We start from the raw sequence: 20606 nt of genomic DNA on the forward strand, positions 1-20606 counted from the left end.
TCTCTCAAATCCCTTGTTAGTCTTGAGATTTCATTATACCCTGCACAGATTCAAGACACCCTGTGCCAGATGCAGCAAAGCAGCCCCAGAACATAACAGAGCCTCCTCTATGTTTCACAGTAGGGACAGTGTTCTTTTCTTGACATGCTTCATTTTTCCATCTGTGAACATAGAGCTGAAGTGCCTTGGCAAAAAGTTTCATCTGTCCATAGGACACTCTCCCAGAAGCTTTGGGGCTTGTCAACGTGTAGTTTGGCAAATTCCAGTCTGGCTTTTTTATGATTTGTTTTTTAACAATGGTGTCCTCCCATTGTCCATTTTTGCGCAAACAATGACAGATGGTGCGATCTGACACTGATGTTCCTTGAGCTTGAAATTCACCTTTAATCTTTAAGAAGTTTTTTCTGGGCTAAGGTAAGTAAAAATTAAGGCAAGAAAATATAATTCGGTAAACATGTCTGGTGCCAATTTCTATATCCTTTGTACCTTTGCATCTCTTCCTCACATTCCTGTAATTGGAGAATTGATTCCTTTTGGCCATCTGTCCCCCGGAATATTGGATTCCCCTTGTGAGTCTTGGTACCTCCCAAGGTTTCTTCCTCCAGCTCTGAAGGAGTTTTGAGCGACGTGCCACTGTCGCTGGGGGTCTTAGATTTTTCAGGTCTTTTTATGTTATTTATTTTTCTGTATTTTACTAATTAATGATTGTGTAAAGCTGCTCTGTGACAACAGTGACTTGAATTGAAACAGCAGACTCTGTTAATGTCTGCTTAGGGTGTAATTCTCTACATTTCTAGACCAACTTTGTCATATGATAGATGTTGTTGCAATTAGCCTGTTTGCCAAAATGCCAAAGATGTTACATAGACATTCATATCATACACTAAGATACAACAACTGATAGGCTAATTTGTATGTATTTGCACTTCTGAGTGTATGTGGGAGTTATGGGAGATGTCATTGTCAATATATGCATTGTCAGTACTTTCCCTTCTGATGTGTGTTCATCTCAGCTGAGGTTGTCCAATTTGTTTTTGAGGAAGTGATAATTAAATAGAAGTAATGGTAAAAGTGTAAGCTTTTAGCCTAGCACAGATCCTCACTTGTTTCCCCTGGCTTTCTCTTCATTATATGCAGAGTCTGAGCTCCCCTCTGTGGACACTTGGAAATTGGAAAAAACATATTAACAAGGCCTGGTTCACATAGCAACTCATATTCCCATAACAAGCAGAGTTAGGGCCTCGGAAATTCTAGGGCCTCTTTTTTGAACCTTACTGTTGACCACAGTTGCCAGCTCTGCACATTATGAAAAAATCCATTCTGGATTTAAATGAGCACTGAGCAGTAAGTAAATGAGATTTCTCCAAGATCTGTATTTACAGTGTAACTGTTTTCTTAATGGCCAAAGCAACCCTTAGTGGTTAGCTGAATGGCCCCTTCCTGTCAAAGTAGGTGGTTTTTGACCACGCTGATTAGCAAAGCCCTAGACTCTCTGACAGGAGCAAGAAGACTGCCCCGCAAAACTTGTCTGATGTAGCCTGATGGACACAGCACCTGTGCTTCCATATGAAGCTCGATCTGCTACATTCAGTGGTCTGGTGCTTGGAGACGGTGATTAATTGGAGTAATTATGTTGAGTGAGGAGTCGTCTCTCCCTTTTATTGATCACTGCAGCCATTTCAGGGATTGAGGGATTCACAAATGTGTGTGCGCACCAGACAGCAGGGTCATTACTGCAAACTTCTCCCGTTGCTCTGCTCAGACAGAGAAAAATCTCACTCTACATTCATCCATGCTGTCACACGGTAGGAGAGCCTGCAAGGCTACTGGAGAAACAGTAAAGAGGCTAAAACATTCCTTTGTATAGTAGCCAAATCATTTTCTAACTATATTAAGGCTAATTAACAACATTAAATTAAAATGGGTAATATTCATACCCACCTAACCCATCCCCCACCCCCAACAACTAAAACTACACCCTTGGCAGCATTGTCACTAGAGATTTATGGATAGGGGCTAAACCTTTACTAGGAGAACTTGTAGAATGCTGAAAAAAGGCCCCAAAGTATCTGCTTGCCATGATTTTTAGAACAGATATGTCTTTTAATTGTTAGTATTTGGCACATATTTAATGTGATAAATGATTTTCTTCAACCTTCCACAGACCCAGACCAACCAAAGCTCAATCAAGCTTTTTTTCAGGTAAGCTGCAATATGTCCCTTTCTGTGCAGTTCATTTGGTTTGTCACCTAAAACTAAAAAGATTACAGGCAGACAGTTTAACAGTTAGCTATGATTGTAATTTGCCACAAATGTAGTTTATAGCTAGGGTTCTGCAGAACAAATTATTAAGTGGTATATACTGTATATCTCACACCTAATATGCAACCTGGGTGATCTGATCATTAATGGCCAGAACAAAGTACAGGAGTGAACTGGGTATAATGTGGGGTACAAGGATGCATTGAAATTTAGTCATTTAAACCACATTCAGAGGTGGTCAGAGAGGCATATGGCCACATTATTTGTGTAACGCCAACATGTCTCAATGCTTCTCAACAGCAAAGCATCACACATATCAACCGTGTCACTGCCCCAGTCAAAGAAAAAAAAAACTGTAAGACCACATGTTCACCAACCACACAACAACAAACAAACTAATGGATAAAAGCAATCCATCTCTGTATATGTTTTAATTGGGAAACACAGCTTCCTAGAGAGTCTGATCATCAACTGACTGTCAACAGAATCAGATGTATCACAGCTGAAGGTACCCTGCATAGTTCAGTTTTTATGCCCCTTCCTGCTGAGCATTTAGAAGCTGGATTGAGACCCTGCTTATCCTAAATCTGCAATTAGGAATAACTTCACATGCAGGATTTAGCTGCCTGTGAAGCTCATTAAAACCTCACCTCCCCAAATAAGCTTCAAAAGACGCGTAGAGCAGTTCTTTAAAAAGGAGGCTAGAGGCTGAGGACTGTAGGAGCACAAGTTCAACATAGATGAGAATGCTGAGGACATGCACTTTGCTAGTTACACAATTGTTTTTCATTTAAAATATTCAATTACCTGCAAATGTGTGTTAACATGAAAGATTTATTTACAAACAATTTGGGTATGTCTTGAAGCTGAATCGGTTTGATATTCACATTGCACAAAATAAATAAGAATATAATAAAAGGACTAATTGTGGAGTTTAGGACCAACCGCTCAAAAACCATCCTGATCTCCACAATTAGTCCCCTTGAATCCAGGAACAGCCGGGACAAAGAGACAAGAGTGCTGCTTGCAGCAGGACACTGTCTGAAGAAAGCACTGTGGAATTACTAAATAAAAAAACGTCTTGCTTTGTGACCTTGACTTGCCTTCAGAGAACAGACATGCCATCGATTACAGTACACTTAGAGTACACTTATTGCTGAGCACACCAGAGTTTGTATATAATATATATATATATAACCAGAGTACTATAAATATGATTAAGATACCATAGATAAAATGCATTATCAGAGTTATATGATATATACTGTTTAAGTATTATTGTGATATATGCTTTTGCAATTCCGACACTTCGAGGGGCTGCAATATACAAATGCTCCCTTACCAGTCGCTATTAGCATCCTGACCAGTTCAGTTCAGTTTGTTTTTCATACATTGTAAAGCAAATCACAATATGCAGCAATACTATGGCAACATTAGTATTTTGTCCATATTCACTATGTGACATACTTTACTGCATTCACACAACCAAGTGTTCTGTAAAATATGCAAGAAATAGCACCTGATATAATAAAGTTCGATCGGCTCCATCTTATGAAAGTGAGCGTTTTAAAAGAGGCACAGAATGAAGCGTTCCCTGGCACATGAGGGAGTTCTTTTCAGCTAAATCTTTTTATCACATATGTGAGGCACAGCAGAGTGAGAAGTAGGCCACAGAGGCGGAAGGAGGAAAAGAGAAAAGAGTAGAGGAACAAGAGAGGAAGGGAGGGGTTCTGAGATTAGCTCAAGCAGCCTGGATAGTGTCAGGACAGGAGGAAAGCCACAATTGGCCATTTTCTCCCCCCAAAAATGAAAAATGTGTATGATTAATTTTCTATGTTATTGTATGCCTTGTGTTGTTGAGTGTAGCCATAAGGCAGAACAGAAGGAAGCAGCAAGATTTTTCTTTTGATGCTGATGACAAAACGCCCACACTACAACTGCAGCCTTCACCCTTTCCGTAGATGGTTCTTTTTTTGTCAAGGTCCACTTATACAGTATATGTGGTTTATATATGTTTATGTACCAAATAAGGTCATCTTTATTAATCTCTTAGACATGTACCTGGTTGTGATAAATGCAAAGGAGTATGCATGAGTGCAGGTTTATTCAAAGTAAAACAAGATCAACAAGAACAAACATGGGTATCCAACCTCACAGTAGTACAACAAAAGCAAAGCAGAAATCACATATATGATGCCATAAAAACATGAGCAACCCCAGGCAAGAAATATACCACATACCTGACAAAGACAGCAATCAAAAGAGGGTAGGCAATGAAGGATAACTGGGAAGCCTAAGGGGTTGGCAGGCTGGGGCAGAGACACAGACCAAAACATAAACACAAAGCCATGTGCTCAGATGATCGAAATGTGCTTTGTGCTCAATCAGACAAAAACAGAAAACAGAGCAGACAGACGGATGGAGCTATTTGATCAATTTAAACAACCCATCCTACTTCGGCTACAACCTAATCTTTGAAACACAGCTATAGTAAGGACACACAGTACATTTGTTATTGCTATTGCTGAGCTGTAATTGCTGTAATTGGGGCGGATTTGTTCCAGAATTGTCTGCTTTTTATGGGTTTTGGCTAGTTTAAATGCTACTTACAACAAAGACAAATATACACTGATATTGGGAGACAAACATAGAGAGACAGAGAGAGAGAAATTTCATAATTTCATCATCATTTAGCATATGTTTACCATCCATGCTGACTGCACACAGAATCCATCACTCAGTGGCATTAGCAACACAGCACTCCACTGTGTGTGTAATAAACGTAATGGAAAAAGCTGTGATGTCTTTTACATACGATGCACTTTAGAGCTCTGAGTGGACGCTGTCATGTCCTCTCCCCTGCACACAAACAAACATGCACATGCACACACATGAACATATCCACTAATGTCATGATAGCTATGTTGTGCAAGATCAGCAGCCAGCTTAGTAGCAATGGTCGAGGCAGTACCGATGCTGGGTGAGGCTGGCAATCCTTGCACTACCAAAGCTAAGCTTACAGTAGCAATGGTAATGCTGCTGTAGTGATGTATGGCGAGGCTGGCGATCGCTGCAGTAGCAATGCTAACAGTCCTGACAGAATATTGTTGCTGTCATGCAAATCCTTGTATCTATATGAATCATTGAATCCTGAATGGACTGTTTGAAATGCTTCACTCAGAATAAAATCTTCACACACTAAAGGTTTTTGTCTTCTGCTGTAAAGTTGTCATTACACTGGTAATTATTACAATTGTATTGTGCGCTGCCATCTGCAATACACTGACAATGCATTGGTGAATTGCTAACAAAAAAAGCTGCTTGTTCTTCATTTCAGTACTATTTTAACGCCACTCCCCACCCTGCTCTCCCATTTTCTTTATTGTATTGTCCCGTCCCCTAAGTCTGTGTGCTGAACACTGTCCCACTCCAACAAGGTCACCTAACTAGCTAGCCTTGCTAATAAATACACACAAGCACACAAAACACACACACACTGTAACAGACACATTACTATAATTGCGTATGTCATTGCCACTCGCCATTGTCGGTTTGTCTATTGCACAGGTCAAATAAGGCTATAAGCTTTTATGGATATCTGATTTACATTATCTTTTTAATATTTTGGTTAAGCTGTGGCTGTTTGATAAGTGTTTATCTTAGGCACATGCATTACTAATTTTGTTAATTGAGTACTCTATAAGAGTTAACAAACAGGTAGTCAGTTAACCACAGACCACCAACTTACTTTGGCTGAAATAAATGTAGTACTGAAGGCTCATTTACAGGCACTACAGTTGTTACAGAGCATAAACATTAAGTAGTTCAAAGACTCATCATATAGAGAAAAACATTTATAAACACATTTAGGTATCCAAAAATAGTCTCGGTCAGTTTCTCTTCAGGTGAGTAACGATTAACAGCTAATGAGCTAACAGAACCTGCTAACTAGTACAGTGCTGGATGTTAATGAGAACTTGTCTCCTATGGTCACTGCCAATATTTCTACTTAAAGGTCTTGTAGCAGCATGTTAAGTTTGTTTTAACCTTTAAAAATTCAATCAAAACAGTCTTATTAGCTCTGCTGGCATACATACCTCATATGTAAAATGGCACGTGACTTTCTTGCAACAGAAAGCATGCCCTACCTTTGTCTGTATTATCCATGAAAACCCATAAACAGTCATGTGAAAAAACTAGGACACCCCATGAAAAAACATAACATTTAAACATATGGACATTTGATCTTCATTTTGACAAATGAGATGAAATATGGAGTTAATATAACAAATAAAACCAAACAAAAATGTATTTAATAGGAATGGACATTCTATGCTCTAATAGATGGTATTTCCCCCAACCTTCTTTCTGAAGGCCTCAGAGATCTACCACATACTGTTACCACAACGATTAAGAGCAAACCAAACTAAATGTCTGAGGTTTCAATAAGACAGACCCCCTCCAAAATCCGCTCTAATCATCTGCCGCTAATGTGGTTCACCTGACTTTAATTTGGGGAATCTTATGTAGTAATAAATATGGGGGTGTCCTAACTTTTTCCTCAGAAAAAAATAGCATTTTTATTAATGATATTTTACAAATTAAGACATTTATTCGGTTTTATGTTTAGTTATGTTACCTCCATCTTTCAATATTGTTGATATATTGTTGAACTATATTGCCTAAAACGCAATGTGAAAGTAACCCTACTCAGAAAAAAAAAGAATTGTATCATATTGCGATACATTTTATATCAATACACAACTATAACTGCAATCACTCTTTCATTACAAAAAAAAAAAGTATAATTAGTCCTGTTTAACTAGATGAAGTACAGCCAATTTGGAATTGGAATTGGCATTGTATGGGAAAGTATTTGGAGAGCAGATCTTAAAATCTGCTGCTATTGACTGGATTTGGATCACATTACTACAAAAGATGTTATTTAGAATACCAGGTTATAAAGTTAGCAGTTGTTTTTTTTTGTTTGTTTGTTTGTTTTTTTATTTACAATTTTATTTTCAATGCTTTTCTCAGGTGCAGCTACTAATTCAAACTACGCTCACTTTGGAATCGCCAAAGCATCTTTCATGCCTAATTGCCCTAAAGAAAATAGAGGTTGAGAAAGAGAAACTTCTGTTTAGTGTCTGGATTGAGAGAAAGCTCTGGAGATTGGGGCATTTCATTAAAGGCAGAAACAGCTACTGCTTTGTCCTCCTCCAGCACCCAGACTGCAGCTATTAAACACTTAATGTTATGTGTTCAAGCTACATAATGATTTTTATGCACCTATTGATCACAGCTACACATCTGCTGGCTGAGGGAACACAAACCTCTCTTGAAGTCAACAAGGCCCTGCTTGAGTAAATATCAGAATCATTCCATGTAGTGCATTCAGTCTACCCATTTCGAATTCCAATAATAATTCTACCATAAGAAGCAATGCACTGTGTCACTGCACCTCAAACTACAAAGTACAGACTTGTGGTTTTAAGGAAACAAAGATCTTCTACAGTGCCCAGAAAAAGTATTTGCCCCCTTCCTGATTTTCTCTATAACTGCATTTTGCAATTAGTGAATGCTGATCAAAAACAAGGAATAACATAGAAACAAAATTATTAGCTCTGATAGCGCTGAAAAGTTTTTAGCACTGACAAGGACATTTTGAGGTATAAATAAAATGAGCCAAGGCTGTTGTGTAACAGTTTGGGGAACTGACCCATGTTTATGACTGGGTAAAATTGGCATCCATGTGACAGCAGCAATGCAGGAAATACTGCTAACAAACGGTATGTGTATTTGTATCAAACTGCCATGGTACAGACATTACTGTTTGGTGCACATAGTTACATGGAGAATGCACAGTAAAGTGGGCACAAGGTGGGACTGAAGATTGTTTAACATAATGCAGAATCAAAGTGTACAAGCGTGACTTCCGCCGTAAACTGTAACCCAGATTAGCAAGGTATCACTGAAATTTTGGCCTCTCGAACTTATTGTAAACCATGAAATCATAGTGGATCAAACAAGGTCGGTTAGTCTTATGGAGGTGATTTTTCCCATTGTTCTAAACTCATATCGAACCACGAAGGCCCAATTATGATGTGAACCGAACTACAAGTTATGCGTATCATTGCACCCCTACTGCTAACCAAAAGTATGCTTATCAGTGCTTGACAATGCAAACATGATGGCGGGGGCATATGAGGATGTTTTGCTGTTTCAGGATTACAATTGGTGATATAATAAAAGGAGACAAATACTTTACAGCTCTGTATAACAAGTTAATTTATCAGTTAAAGCAATGCTAGAACTTGCTGCTTTTTTCTATTATCAAGTCCCAACGAAATACTTTCCAGAACTTAGCAACACCACATTTTTAGGTGTTGCCTTTCGGGAGCAAGAATGAAATAAAAATGATTTGTTCGGCCACTGTGCCATCCGTCTATCAAGCAGTTCAGTAAACATTGAGGCTACCTACAGAGAGCCACAGAGGAGACTCCCCTCAGAGACTGCTTTCAGACAAGTCAGAGCATGGACACATCTCAAGAGCCTAAAATTGTCAAGGGCTTCAGTCATACGAATTGCCAAAGACACTGTATGTCAATGTTAATGAATCCAAAAGTGATAAGAATTGTTCCCTAATCCCAGTGAGTGCCAAATGATGTGAGACATCAAGTTTAGGGTCAGTCCAGTCCAATATAAATTGGACAATAAAGGGTATGTTTATTTCTTAAGTTACTTACGCCCTGAGGCTCATCTTCTGCATTTGACTGAGGTTTGCCACAGACTTGAGGTATCGGGTGCCATACACTCCTCGAGCGTCTCCATGCTGGATAAAAAAATGCAAAAGACTCCTTTTTCACAGGATAGGATGGAATATTTACCCACATGACGATTCACACATTTTACACCTCGTTTTACAGAAAGTAAAAGGAGGTGGAAACGTTACTGACACGTAAAATGACTCATTTGGCACATTCGGATGGAATTAAAATCACTGAGAAACTCCCCATTTTTATTATCAAACTCCCCACCTGCCCATTATTCCACCTCCCCATGTAAAACTTTCATCTGAATAGAGCTTGCCAGTCAATTAGGTAACACCAAAACTGCCATTTTACAACTTTAAATGGCGTAAAACCTTACATTTATTAACAGGGCGCCAAGACAGATTCAAAAAATGTTTCATTGTAGTTTCATTCATGTCTTTTGTGTTCATTTTAATAGTTATCACAATATCAGATTTCGCAATATTAACATCCATAATCAAGACACACTGGGGTCCAAGGGGAGCTGCAGCACCCCCTGTCAAAGTATAAACATCAAGAGCGACCATGAGAAGAGAGGTAAAAAAGACAATCAGTTAAACATAAAATACATCAGGCTTGTATGATTTAAAGTAAACAAATGCACTTAGCAATAATTGCTACCTGCTTTTGTATCTTTAGTTAAACTGCGCAGGAATATTTGTATCTTGCCCAATTTGTAAGAATTTGAGGCTTCTATGATTCGTAATGATAGTGGAACCCTTTTGAGGGTTTTATTTTGAACCATCTCTAAAAGTTAGCCAAAAATCTAAACACTTTTAAATGGTTCTTTGCTCATTATTTTGTTCTGAACGCTGCTTTTTGTCTGAATTAAACTGGAAGAGTAGCCATTTTGTACAAAATTACTGTTCAGTTGCGTATGCATTTGAAAGAAGGCTTGCAAATGTGGGCGGAGCTATCGGCAATGCAACTGACTGCATTACTTTGGATTACATTACACTATGTTAAATATATTTCTTAATGGAGAACATTAACAACCTTTCCTATTTAAATTTTTCATTATTCTGGTGTAACTTTAGCTCTATGCATTATACAGTCACAGACGCAGATGTAGAAACCACAGAAAAACACACTACAGTATCCTCTTATCTGCATTTTGGTATTACTTGAAAATACTATACTAACCTGTAAATGTACCTCTAGCCTGAAGTGCACTCCCTTACACATTACGCCCGCAGCATTTTAACACAGCAAACGGTTCACTTACCAGCCACAGCCACATCGCTGAGCGTGGACGCACACCGCTCCTCCACACACCGGCCCTAGGGCGCGTACAAAACTCTCTCAGGTAGCAGCCTCCGTTAGCTCCCTGTGGCTGTCTTTCCACACCCATTAGCAAAGCAGTGGCCGTCAGAGGGCTGTCCTGACACACATTTCCTGAGGGACATTGTGAGCGGGGTGGAAAAACATACACACAGGCAAACACAGAGAGACATTGAAAGGCTGGACCAGCACCAAAAGGGGTGTAATGGAATCACATGGTAATGTCCTGCCTGGGCGGTGTACTGAAGGCTGTTTTTCTTTCCTGGCAGTGGGCTTTTTGCTCTCCGCAAAAGGTCAAAGTTCAGCCTCTGGCTGACAGAACGCTCAGGCCTGTGACACGTCCATTCCTGGTTTCTTTTTTGACGAAAGGAGGCAGTTTTTCCATCCCCAAAGCCAGCACTCACTGCCCTATTAACTGCACAAGACAAGCATTGTAAGAGTAATTCATTTCTATGGTCAAAATTTAAGGCTGCATGTGAGTGAGAACATGAAATTACTTTGTGCATGGTCATGTGTTTTGCTTTTTATGATGATTTACAGTTACAATGTAATTTGTCATTGACACTGAAGCACTGTAGCTATTATAACTAGTGATGGAATATTTGCTGAATTATTCCGAACGAATTCATCTGAACTGTTTGTTAAAATTAATTGGACGTCTCATTCCATTTGTTCTGGAAAACGCCTTCTAAACATAAGACTACAGTGGGACAGTGGAAAGAATCAACATTGTAACTGGAATATATAGTACATTTCTCACTACAGTATGTGCCTCACTTCATGTTTGTATGCTTCTGTTGTCAGTCTATATGCCTACCTTGCCTTGATCTTTAGTACAGGTCGCAGTGCCCTGATTTGGCCCTGTTGAGTTTGTTGACCAAGCATCACACACTCTCTAGTAATTAAGACTAAGATGATTTTGGGGAAACTGGGCCAGCTCATCAAGTGCCTTCCAAAAAACATCCAATTCATCCACCCTACCCTTTTTTTTCATTAGATAGTCTACCTGCTGCCAGTAATGGCATTTATTCAGCAGACAGGTGACGCTACTGTCAAGGTAGAATAGTGAATGACAACACCATCTACCCAGAGGCAGACTACGATGCAACTCCCCAGCTGGGCAGTCACACCATACCATAAGTCTTTGAGGACTCTTATGGTATGAGGACATTACATTCACTCTTACTTCGTTTAGTATTAACTGTAGTATTAAAATAATATACTAGACTGTAGGTGATTGTTTAGCCTAAACTGCAATGTCTAACAGATTACAGATCACTGGTAAAGCCTGGTGAAGATACAGTACAGCTAGGGTAGCATAGTGGATGACAACAAACCTCGTCCATTGTCAGACTAGAGTTGAATTCCCCAGTTGTTAAAGGTTAAAAAATCTTTGTTCCCAGCTTGTTCCCATTTCTTGAACATGTAAATACATTTTATGACATATAAGCTCATTTTGGTTGTTTAGGTAATACTAAATACACTGTGTTTAATATTAAGTGAATTCTGCAGGTGAATGTGAAATCTGAAGGTGCATGTGTGCTTTTGTTGCAGTAATGGATTTTTAGCTGTGACTTCTACAGTTAACATGTACAGAAAAAAAGTAATGATGTATCATTCACTCAGCACACACTTGTTTATAATTACAAAGGTGCATTAGCACTCATGACTGTGCTCTATACATACTGTATAATGTGATTTCCACATTTTTCCCATATCCAAATTCAGACGATCAGTCCAGACATGTTTGATTTTTAAAGTTTACTACTTTATATATGTACTTGAACTACAATGCTAATATACAAGAATAGAAATCTAAACAGCACCAAACTGCATAGCTCAGCTTTTCAACCATGGACCTGGAGTGTCCTCTATCCTGCGTATGCTTGTGTTTTCCTGCTCTATTCAGTCACTTTAACTCAAAAAAGGGGCAACCATGATAATATGTGTGAAAAGTGCAGTACATACCTGTACATACAGGTTTGCTCATTTGTAAATTAAGACCATCCGGAGGGTTTTACTGTTTGCGTAATATCTGACACTACTGCCAGCTTCTTTCATTTGCAGATTTACATTAGCAATTTGTCGACAAATCTGATGGTAAATTGAAAGTTTTCAAAAAATTCTTGATACACATACAGACACTGACTAACCAATATATTTACATTCGTAAGAAAAAACTACAGTGCCTTGCAAAAGTATTCAGACCACATTCATGCCACATTTCAAGGCTTCAAACATAAAGATATGAAATTGTAATTTTTTGTGAAGAATCAACAACAAGTGGAGACTTTGTCCATAGGTCAACAATCACTGCACAAATCTGGCCTTCATGGAAGAGTGGCAAGAAGAAAGCCATTTCTCAAAGATATCCATAAAAAGTCTCGTTTAATGTTTGCCACAAGCCACCTGGGAGACACACCAAACATGTGGAAGAAGGTGCTCTGGTCAGATGAAACCAAAATCGAACTTTTCGGCCATAATGCAAAACGTTATGTTATGTCAACACAGCTCATCACCCTGAACACACCATCCCCACTGTCAAACATGGTGGTGGCAGCATCATGGTTTGGGCCTGCTTTTCTTCAGCAGGGACAGGGAAGATGGTTAAAATTGATGGAAGGATGGATGGAGCCAAATACAGGACCATTCTGGAAGAAAACCCTTTTGGAGTCTGCAAAAGACCTGAGACTGGGACGGAGATTTATCTTCCAACTAGACAATGATCCAAAACATAAAGGAAAATCTACAACGGAATGGTTCACAAATAAATGTATTCAGGTATTAAAATGGCCAAAGTCCAGACCTGAATCCAATCGAGAATCTGTGGAAAGAGCTAAAAACTGCAAACGCGCTCCATCCAACCTCACGGAGCTCAAGCTGTTTTGCAAGGAAGAATGGGCAAAAATTTCAGTCCCTCAATGTGCAAAACTGATAAAGACATACTCCAAGCGACTTGCAGCTGTAATCGCAGCAAAAGGTGGTGCAACAAAGTATTAACGCAAGGGGGCCGAATAATATTGCACGCCCCACTTTTCAGTTTTTTATTTCTAAAAAAAAGTTTAAAATATCCAATAAATTTAGTTCCACTTTACAATTGTGTCTCACTTCTTGTTGATTCTTCACAAAAAATTACAATTTCATATCTTTATGTTTGAAGCCTGAAATGTGGCAAAAGGTTGAAAAGTTCAATACAGAATACTTTTGCAAGGCACTGTATAGGCACTGTACTCCAAACTTGAACTATATTTTTCTTTTCGTAGTCTACAGTGAAAGCAAATCTCAGCAATAAGTTAATAAAATATCACTAATTTATGAATTAGTTTTCTTATTAGATGTAGATGTTTTTATACCTGTAGAGAGATACTTTTTTTACCTCTCTGATCTAAGAAAGGTTTTTCTATGCAAACAAAAGGCAGCTCTGGCTATATGATGTCCAGCAAGTTTACTATTAGTTATTAGATATGAGCTGTTATTAGCTTTAGTGCAAAACTAAGGCAGAAAACCTCAGAAATATGTCTACATATATAGATAACAAAGTGAAAGAACAACTGAATAGTGTCAATAAGGAAGTAATGAAAAATCACATCCATAAAGTCTTCCAGGACAAGAAGGTATTGTCTCTGGGGTCAACATCCTGTCTTTAGTGATAAAGACTGACTTTAGGAAGCTGCATGGCTGTCCCTGCTCTCCAGCGACAGACGCAGGACCTGGGATACGATCAAATCACAACACCAATCATCAGAGGTGACAGTAATGATGTTACAAGGTGATCCTGAGCTGGTTGGACAGTGATGTTGTTGTGGAGAATGCTGTGTTCAGATGTGCTGAGCTAATGGTAATGGCACTCTGTCACAATGCAGAGTGGCTAATCGCAGTGGATTTTAGCTTAGGTTAAAGAATCAATCAGACAGACGGGACAGGGGAGACAAAGACCTATTCTAAATGTCTTTGTAAATGTCTTTGTTTTGTAAATGTCTTTACTGTGCTTTTCAGATTAATTATATATAACTGATGCAGTAGATTTATAAGTATGGATACATGCACATCCACAGACATGGCACATTTAAAACCTTCTGTGCTGCAAGGTACAATCTGTGTACAAGCCAAAATAGGGAGCACTTATAAAAAGCAAGACACAAAAAGGTACAAACAGTGTTTGACTTTGAGCCATCCAGTGTGCAGGCAGGGGAAGAGGGCCTCAGGGGAGCTCTTGTCCTCTCTGGCCCCGTTTAGGAGTGTCTCTAAGGCAGCCCAGAGATTAATGAAGCTGTGTTGACACGGCCCTCAACAGAAACACTCTTTCGCTCTCCTATAGGAGCATACAGTACATGCAAATGCTTACAATACACTCTAGCGAACACCTGCCAGGACTATCCTTTCAGAGAATACAGTTCCACTGCTCCAAAGCTCAATGCTGGGGACCTTTATACCCCTCTAGCCCAGACCTGGCATAAGGCATGGTGCCAATAGGTTGAGCAATGTTCGAGCATTCATTAGAAGGGGTGTCCACAAACATGTAGACATACAGTGTATGTATAAAGATATGTGTATGACATGCACCGAGTGTATCACTTCCACTCCATACTTTCACTTTTAATTGAGAAAGAGATAAACAAAATGCTATGCTCACTTTTTCACTCCAATTTCCACAGAATATCTTTAGTTCATGATTTGTGGAACCCCAGCATCTACCTTATAAATTAATCAGCAACTCCATATAGCCTATTTCATAATAAGGAATACAGCACCTGGATGAAAAAGTGTGAATCAACTTTCTGGTACATTACAAGATTAGTGTTCTAATTCTATACCAGGACAGCACTAAAACACTCAAGTGCCCTTGAACTTGGTGCAGTAGGACGATGGCGTCCACTGCCTGTGGTTATGCTTATTCTTTCTCTCCAATGCCTCCATCTTGTGGCCACAAAACACCAGCCTCTGGCTCCTCAATCACATTACACTGGGCATGTGATTATAAACTTCCCAAAGCGTCAAAGATTCAGTTTCAATACTTTTAATATTGTATTTAAGATTGACATTAGCTTTTGTCAGCTTGCTGAGTGTTGTATTAATAAAAAGAGATTTTTAGAATTAGCCATTTCAACAATTTGAACATTTTTCTGTGTTGAATTTTAAAAAAATATTTAGTGTTGACATAACTTATGACACTCATGAGTGTTTTAATTTTCCTATAGTATCTTTCTTTCTTTGGTATCAAGCTTTGAGATGGCGCAGTGGCTGTCAGTATCAAAGGTGCCAAATAATGTATTCATTGAACATTTTAAATTGTTCGATATTTAAATAGTAAGTATCTGACTATGGGATGGAAAACGCTCAGATGCAGTTATTTGCTAATTTATAGCACTGTGATGTGTCACAGAAGCCACATATTACAGTGGTTGTAACACTGTAACAAAAACACTGTTTTACCAGATTTTACCACTGTTTTTGAGAGAATGCTGGAGAGATGGCAAAAGCCGGTCAACTAGCATTAGCTTTTAGTACAGTAGTTCCCTGTTTGCTTCCCTGGCTTTCACTTTGTCATTTGTCATTTGCAAAATCTCTTTCAGTTACAAGGTCACAAGGCCTGGTTCCTGTAGCAACCTGTATTCCCATAACTAGAGTCTTGTGATGTGCTGCTCTCCAGTCTCATATTCTCCCGGCATACAGAAGAACTAAGGTAACTTCAGTCCTTTTATTTCTATCACAACTTACTGACCCTTTCTTTTTGAAACCTTATTGGTCTATTTATCTATTTTATCCATTAAGTGTTCGGACAATGAAAAGGGCGTAAAAATGATCAAAGGCAGGAGTGGGTGTTATGTCATGAAGCATGTATAAGATGTGACGATATTACAAATAATATTCCATCTTACAGGATTTGAAAGAAATCTCTTGCTGAGGAAAGCTGCTATTACCTTGGGCATTTATTAATTCGCCTGGCTCCCTGGCATTCATATGCACTTTGGTGTTCTTGGGTATTTGGCAGCTCTATCTTGGCGTACAGTTAGTGTGTGTGAGGCGCCGTGGCTGTGGGGCTCCACGGGCCTGCTGAGTGAGGCTGCCGCCTGGCACACTAAGCATTGTCAGCAAGCTGTCATGAGGATCAAAGCCTAAGGCAACGTAGGATCATGGCCTGTCAAACAGCCTTTACATCAATCACAGCGCTCATGGAGAGGAAAAAAGTCTGTGGCCAGTGCAGTGTAGTACTGTTGCTTCTGTTTACTCCAGATCCAGTTCCCTTGGGTAAACTTCATGTTTAAATGGTACTGCTCTGCAACTAAAAAACAAAACAATGTTTTTTTTTCATGAAGTAGTCTATCTGTCAAACGTTTGGAGACTCTTTGCTTGTAAAAACTGTCATAAAATGGCCTACCATGGACTCATTTGAGCAGGTAACAACACCACCTTCTTTGTGGCAGAGTAGGGTTCAATTCCCTGGCTAGACAAAGAAACCATTCTACACCAATATGAGTCAATAAGCAGTGGGACTTCTAACACCAAATTCACATTCCCATAAATGTAATTTTTAAAGCACTAAAACTGTTACAGATATTATTCAGGTAACATTTACTTTTTAAGAAAAGCAGTTCAGTGCTTAGATGACATTTTCAGGCAAAAAAACTAAACAAACTAGACAAAAATGCTGTAAACAGATAATTAAAGTATATTATTTTTATTTATTAAAAAAATTGATACAATTTTTTTATAAAAAAGTAAGAAACATGGGTATGTTGTTTACAATATTTAAATCTGCTTATGACAAGAAAATCCAAACTTGATAAGACTAGTATATATTAGTCACACTATTGCATCTGAAGTGGCAGGTAAAGAGATGGCTCTTTTGACTTACCCTTTTAAATGAGAGTGTCTTGACCTTTAAAGGTTAACCATAACACAGGTGTCCGAGGGGTACTTTAAGATTAAGGTCTACTTGGTTTCATGTCAACATGGCATCTGTCACCAGTTCTTTTTCTTCATATACTGCTGGTGAGAGGTAAGGAGATCACTGACGTTTGCTTTTCAGCAACTCTATTTTCAATGGTGTTATTGGGTAAACAGAGAGACAAAGTTCAAACAAAGACTTGAGATACCAAAGCCTATAATTTCAGCTACACTCTTCTCCGGGCAAACAATATGCCTTTCCTTCTCCTTTGTTTTGAGTGGATCTGCTGACGTTTTGTAATACTGGAGACATAACATTGATTTCTATAGAATCCGATCTGGTGGGCTTGGAGTGTTAAAGATCCATTGTTCTTTAAAAGGCCTCACTCTGAAAAAGCAAAAAAAATCATAGTTCACACTTCAAAAAGTCATATTTTACATATTTTAACATATTTTAGGTTTTTATGATAACAACTGCACTATTTAACACAAAAGTTTGGATAAGCTGTTGTGTTTGGAGAAAGAATTTATGATATTTTTTATATTAACAGATGTATATTTATATTAATATATTACAATTAATCTTTGCTAATTACAAATATTATTTAGAGTATTTTTCATATTTAAGTATTTTTCATATTTGACATGTTTAAAAAAATACATTTAGATGAGACATGATCTGATTTAATATAAATATACATTCACAAATAAACAGTTTTCATTTTGAAGACACACTCCAGAGAAATTCTACAGAATAAATTATTCTTACTCTTATCTTATTGTTACATAATGTTTAAGTCCAAAGTTAAACAAAAATCCTGCTGTTAAAAATTAAAAAATTCTCCAAAATGGTAACTTTATTGGCAAAGCAAAAAACCTTAACTGTCAATGAAAGTCAACGTAAAAACATTTTATTCAATATAATTTTCAATATAAATTTTTTATTGATCCATTCATCGTGAAATTCTGTCAAATGTAAACGCAATGTAATTGCCGATTCATATGATTCAATGATTTAAATTTTGTAAAAAAAAAAAAAATTAATAAAGAACTGCAAGCAAAAATATACAAGAGTTTTGATTCTTTCAAACACTGAGATTGGGTGGGATGTTCACAGCACTAAATAAAACATTTAGTGATTGGCTGGTGGATTGCACAATTGCACATGCTTGTAATGTGAGTATTAGAAACGCAGATGGTGTGAAAACAATTAATAATAAAAAAACTCAGCATTGTTACAGCAATGTGTAGTTTGACTAAAATGTTGGTAAAGTTATGGTATTTGAAAGCACGTAGTGTCAGCCAAATACACCATCATTAATGGGGTACTTCATTCTCCAAAATACAACACATCTTTTGGATGAACATCATTAGAAACTACACTTTGTCATTCTGTAGTGACAGTTTTCCACTGTGGCTGAATTTAGCTTTGAAGAACTCAGTATCAGCAAAGACCTCTATCTACACACACACACACAGGCGTATGCACATCTACCCTGGCAGAAGTCCAGCCGAGAGAATGATGAATGCATAGGGTTCTCCTGCCTGACATATTCCATTAAAACAAAACAGCGCCTTATTTCCAGCTGGCGTGCACAGACACAAGCCTCATCGCTTTTTTGTCCCACCAATATTATTGAATGGGGGAAACAAATGACTCGGGCAGAGTCCACCTACAGAGCCCCGCCTAGAGTAGGGGACGAAAACATGGTCCCACAGAATGAATTGTGTATGTTTCTGCAGCATGAAATGAGATATCTTGCTTAATGAGTCTATTTAAAAGGTAAAGGTGCACGTATTTGTCACTGTACAGCGAAATGTGTCCTCCGCATTTAACCCATCTGGTAGTGAACACACACACATGTGTTAGGGGCAGTGAGTACACACACACACCCAGAGCGGTGGGCAGCCAACTGGGGAGCAGAGAGGTTAAAGGGCCTTGCTCAAGCGCCCAACAGCGGCAGCTTGCCGAGCCCGGGAATCGAACCCACAACCCTGTTATCGATATCCCGGCGCTCTAACCGCTGAGCCACCACTGCCACCACTGCCCTATTTAACATTTATGATTTGTGTCTACACTACGCTATGTATTGAGGGGCTATCTGAAGTTTGGTGAGGACATAACATTGGGCCTCATTCACCAATATTTTCCATTGTTGAATGTCAGAATGTACATTTGTGTAAGCATGGTTTTCTTATTAAAGGCACAATGATATAGGTTTTGATTATTTAATAACTATTGTTCTCTAATATGCCTCTCATAAGGAAGAAGTCATGTTTTAGGGTTTCGTAATAAATATTCTAGTATTTGAAAATCTGAAAAGACAAACCTTTAGTAAAGGAAGTTCATTATTATTCATGGAAGAACTGGAAGAAATTAAGGAGATGTGTTTAGAGGACGAATTAAGTTGAGAAACTGCACATGAATTAGATTGAACAAGATACTTTTTTATACAACTTTACTTGAACAAGATACTTTTTTAAGAAAAAGAAGGAAAATATTGGTGAATGAGGCCCAATGTAATGTCTGCAGTGTCACCAAACTTCAGATAGCCCCTCAATACAAAGCAAGTGTAGACACAAATCATAAATGTTTCTAGAAGCAATTCTTGCCTGCAGTTCTTTGAATGTTGTTGTGGGGTCTTTTGTGGCCTCCTGGTTAAAATCTCAATTACTTTGTACTTCATTTGTTCCTGAATTTCTTTGGATTGAACCATAATGTCTAGATTTTGAGGAACTTTTAGTCTACTTCACTTTGTCAGGCAGGTCATATTTAAGTGATTTATTGTTTGAGAACATGTGTGGCAGTAATCAGGCCTGGGTGTGGTTAGAGAAACTGAACTTAGCTTTCCAAAGATGTGATAAACCACAGTTAATTTATGTTTTAACAAGGGGGCAATCACTTTTTCACACAGGGCCATGTAGGTTTGGATTTCTTTCCCCCATAATAATAAAAACCTTCATGTATAACTGCATTATATATAAACATATCGTATATAGATTGTAGAGAGCTTCATAGAATGGGTTTCCATGGCCAAGCAGCTGCATCCAAGCCTTACATCACCAAGCGCAGGGTGGTGGAGGGGGGATGTTGGTGTGGGGTTGTTTTTCAGGAGTTGGGTTCGGCCCCTTAGTTCCAGTGAAAGTGAACTCTTAATGCGTCAGCATACCAAGAGATTTCGGTCAATTACATGCTTACAACTTGAACACTTTGGGGATGGCCCCTTTCTGTTCCAACATGACTGCGCACCAGTGCACAAAGCAAGGTCCATTAAGACATGGATAAGCGAGTTTGATGTAGAAGAACTTAACTGGCCTGATCTTAACCAGATAGAACCATTGGTAGTGGTCCCCACACAAATA

General features: G+C 38.5%; 1 protein-coding gene across 7 annotated transcripts in view; it reads right to left on the minus strand.

The window, feature by feature from the left end:
• tns1a (tensin 1a) overlaps positions 1-20606 on the minus strand; it is a 166402-nt gene that overhangs the window by 141707 nt on the left and 4089 nt on the right. For 2 of the 7 annotated variants that reach the window (XM_072683801.1, XM_072683803.1), the window contains exon 1: positions 10300-11677. The exons of 1 other annotated variant lie outside the window; for it this stretch is intronic. In XM_072683801.1, coding sequence (XP_072539902.1) covers positions 10300-10425 — 126 coding nt within the window. In that variant the 5' untranslated portion in view covers positions 10426-11677. Of the gene's footprint in view, positions 1-9008; positions 9090-10299; positions 11680-20606 lie in introns of those variants that run through there. 4 more of the 7 variants (XM_072683799.1, XM_072683798.1, XM_072683804.1 and 1 more) reach the window with 4 other exon arrangements.

Source organism: Salminus brasiliensis, chromosome 7 (assembly GCF_030463535.1).
Source record: "Salminus brasiliensis chromosome 7, fSalBra1.hap2, whole genome shotgun sequence".
Lineage (NCBI taxonomy): Eukaryota > Metazoa > Chordata > Actinopteri > Characiformes > Bryconidae > Salminus > Salminus brasiliensis.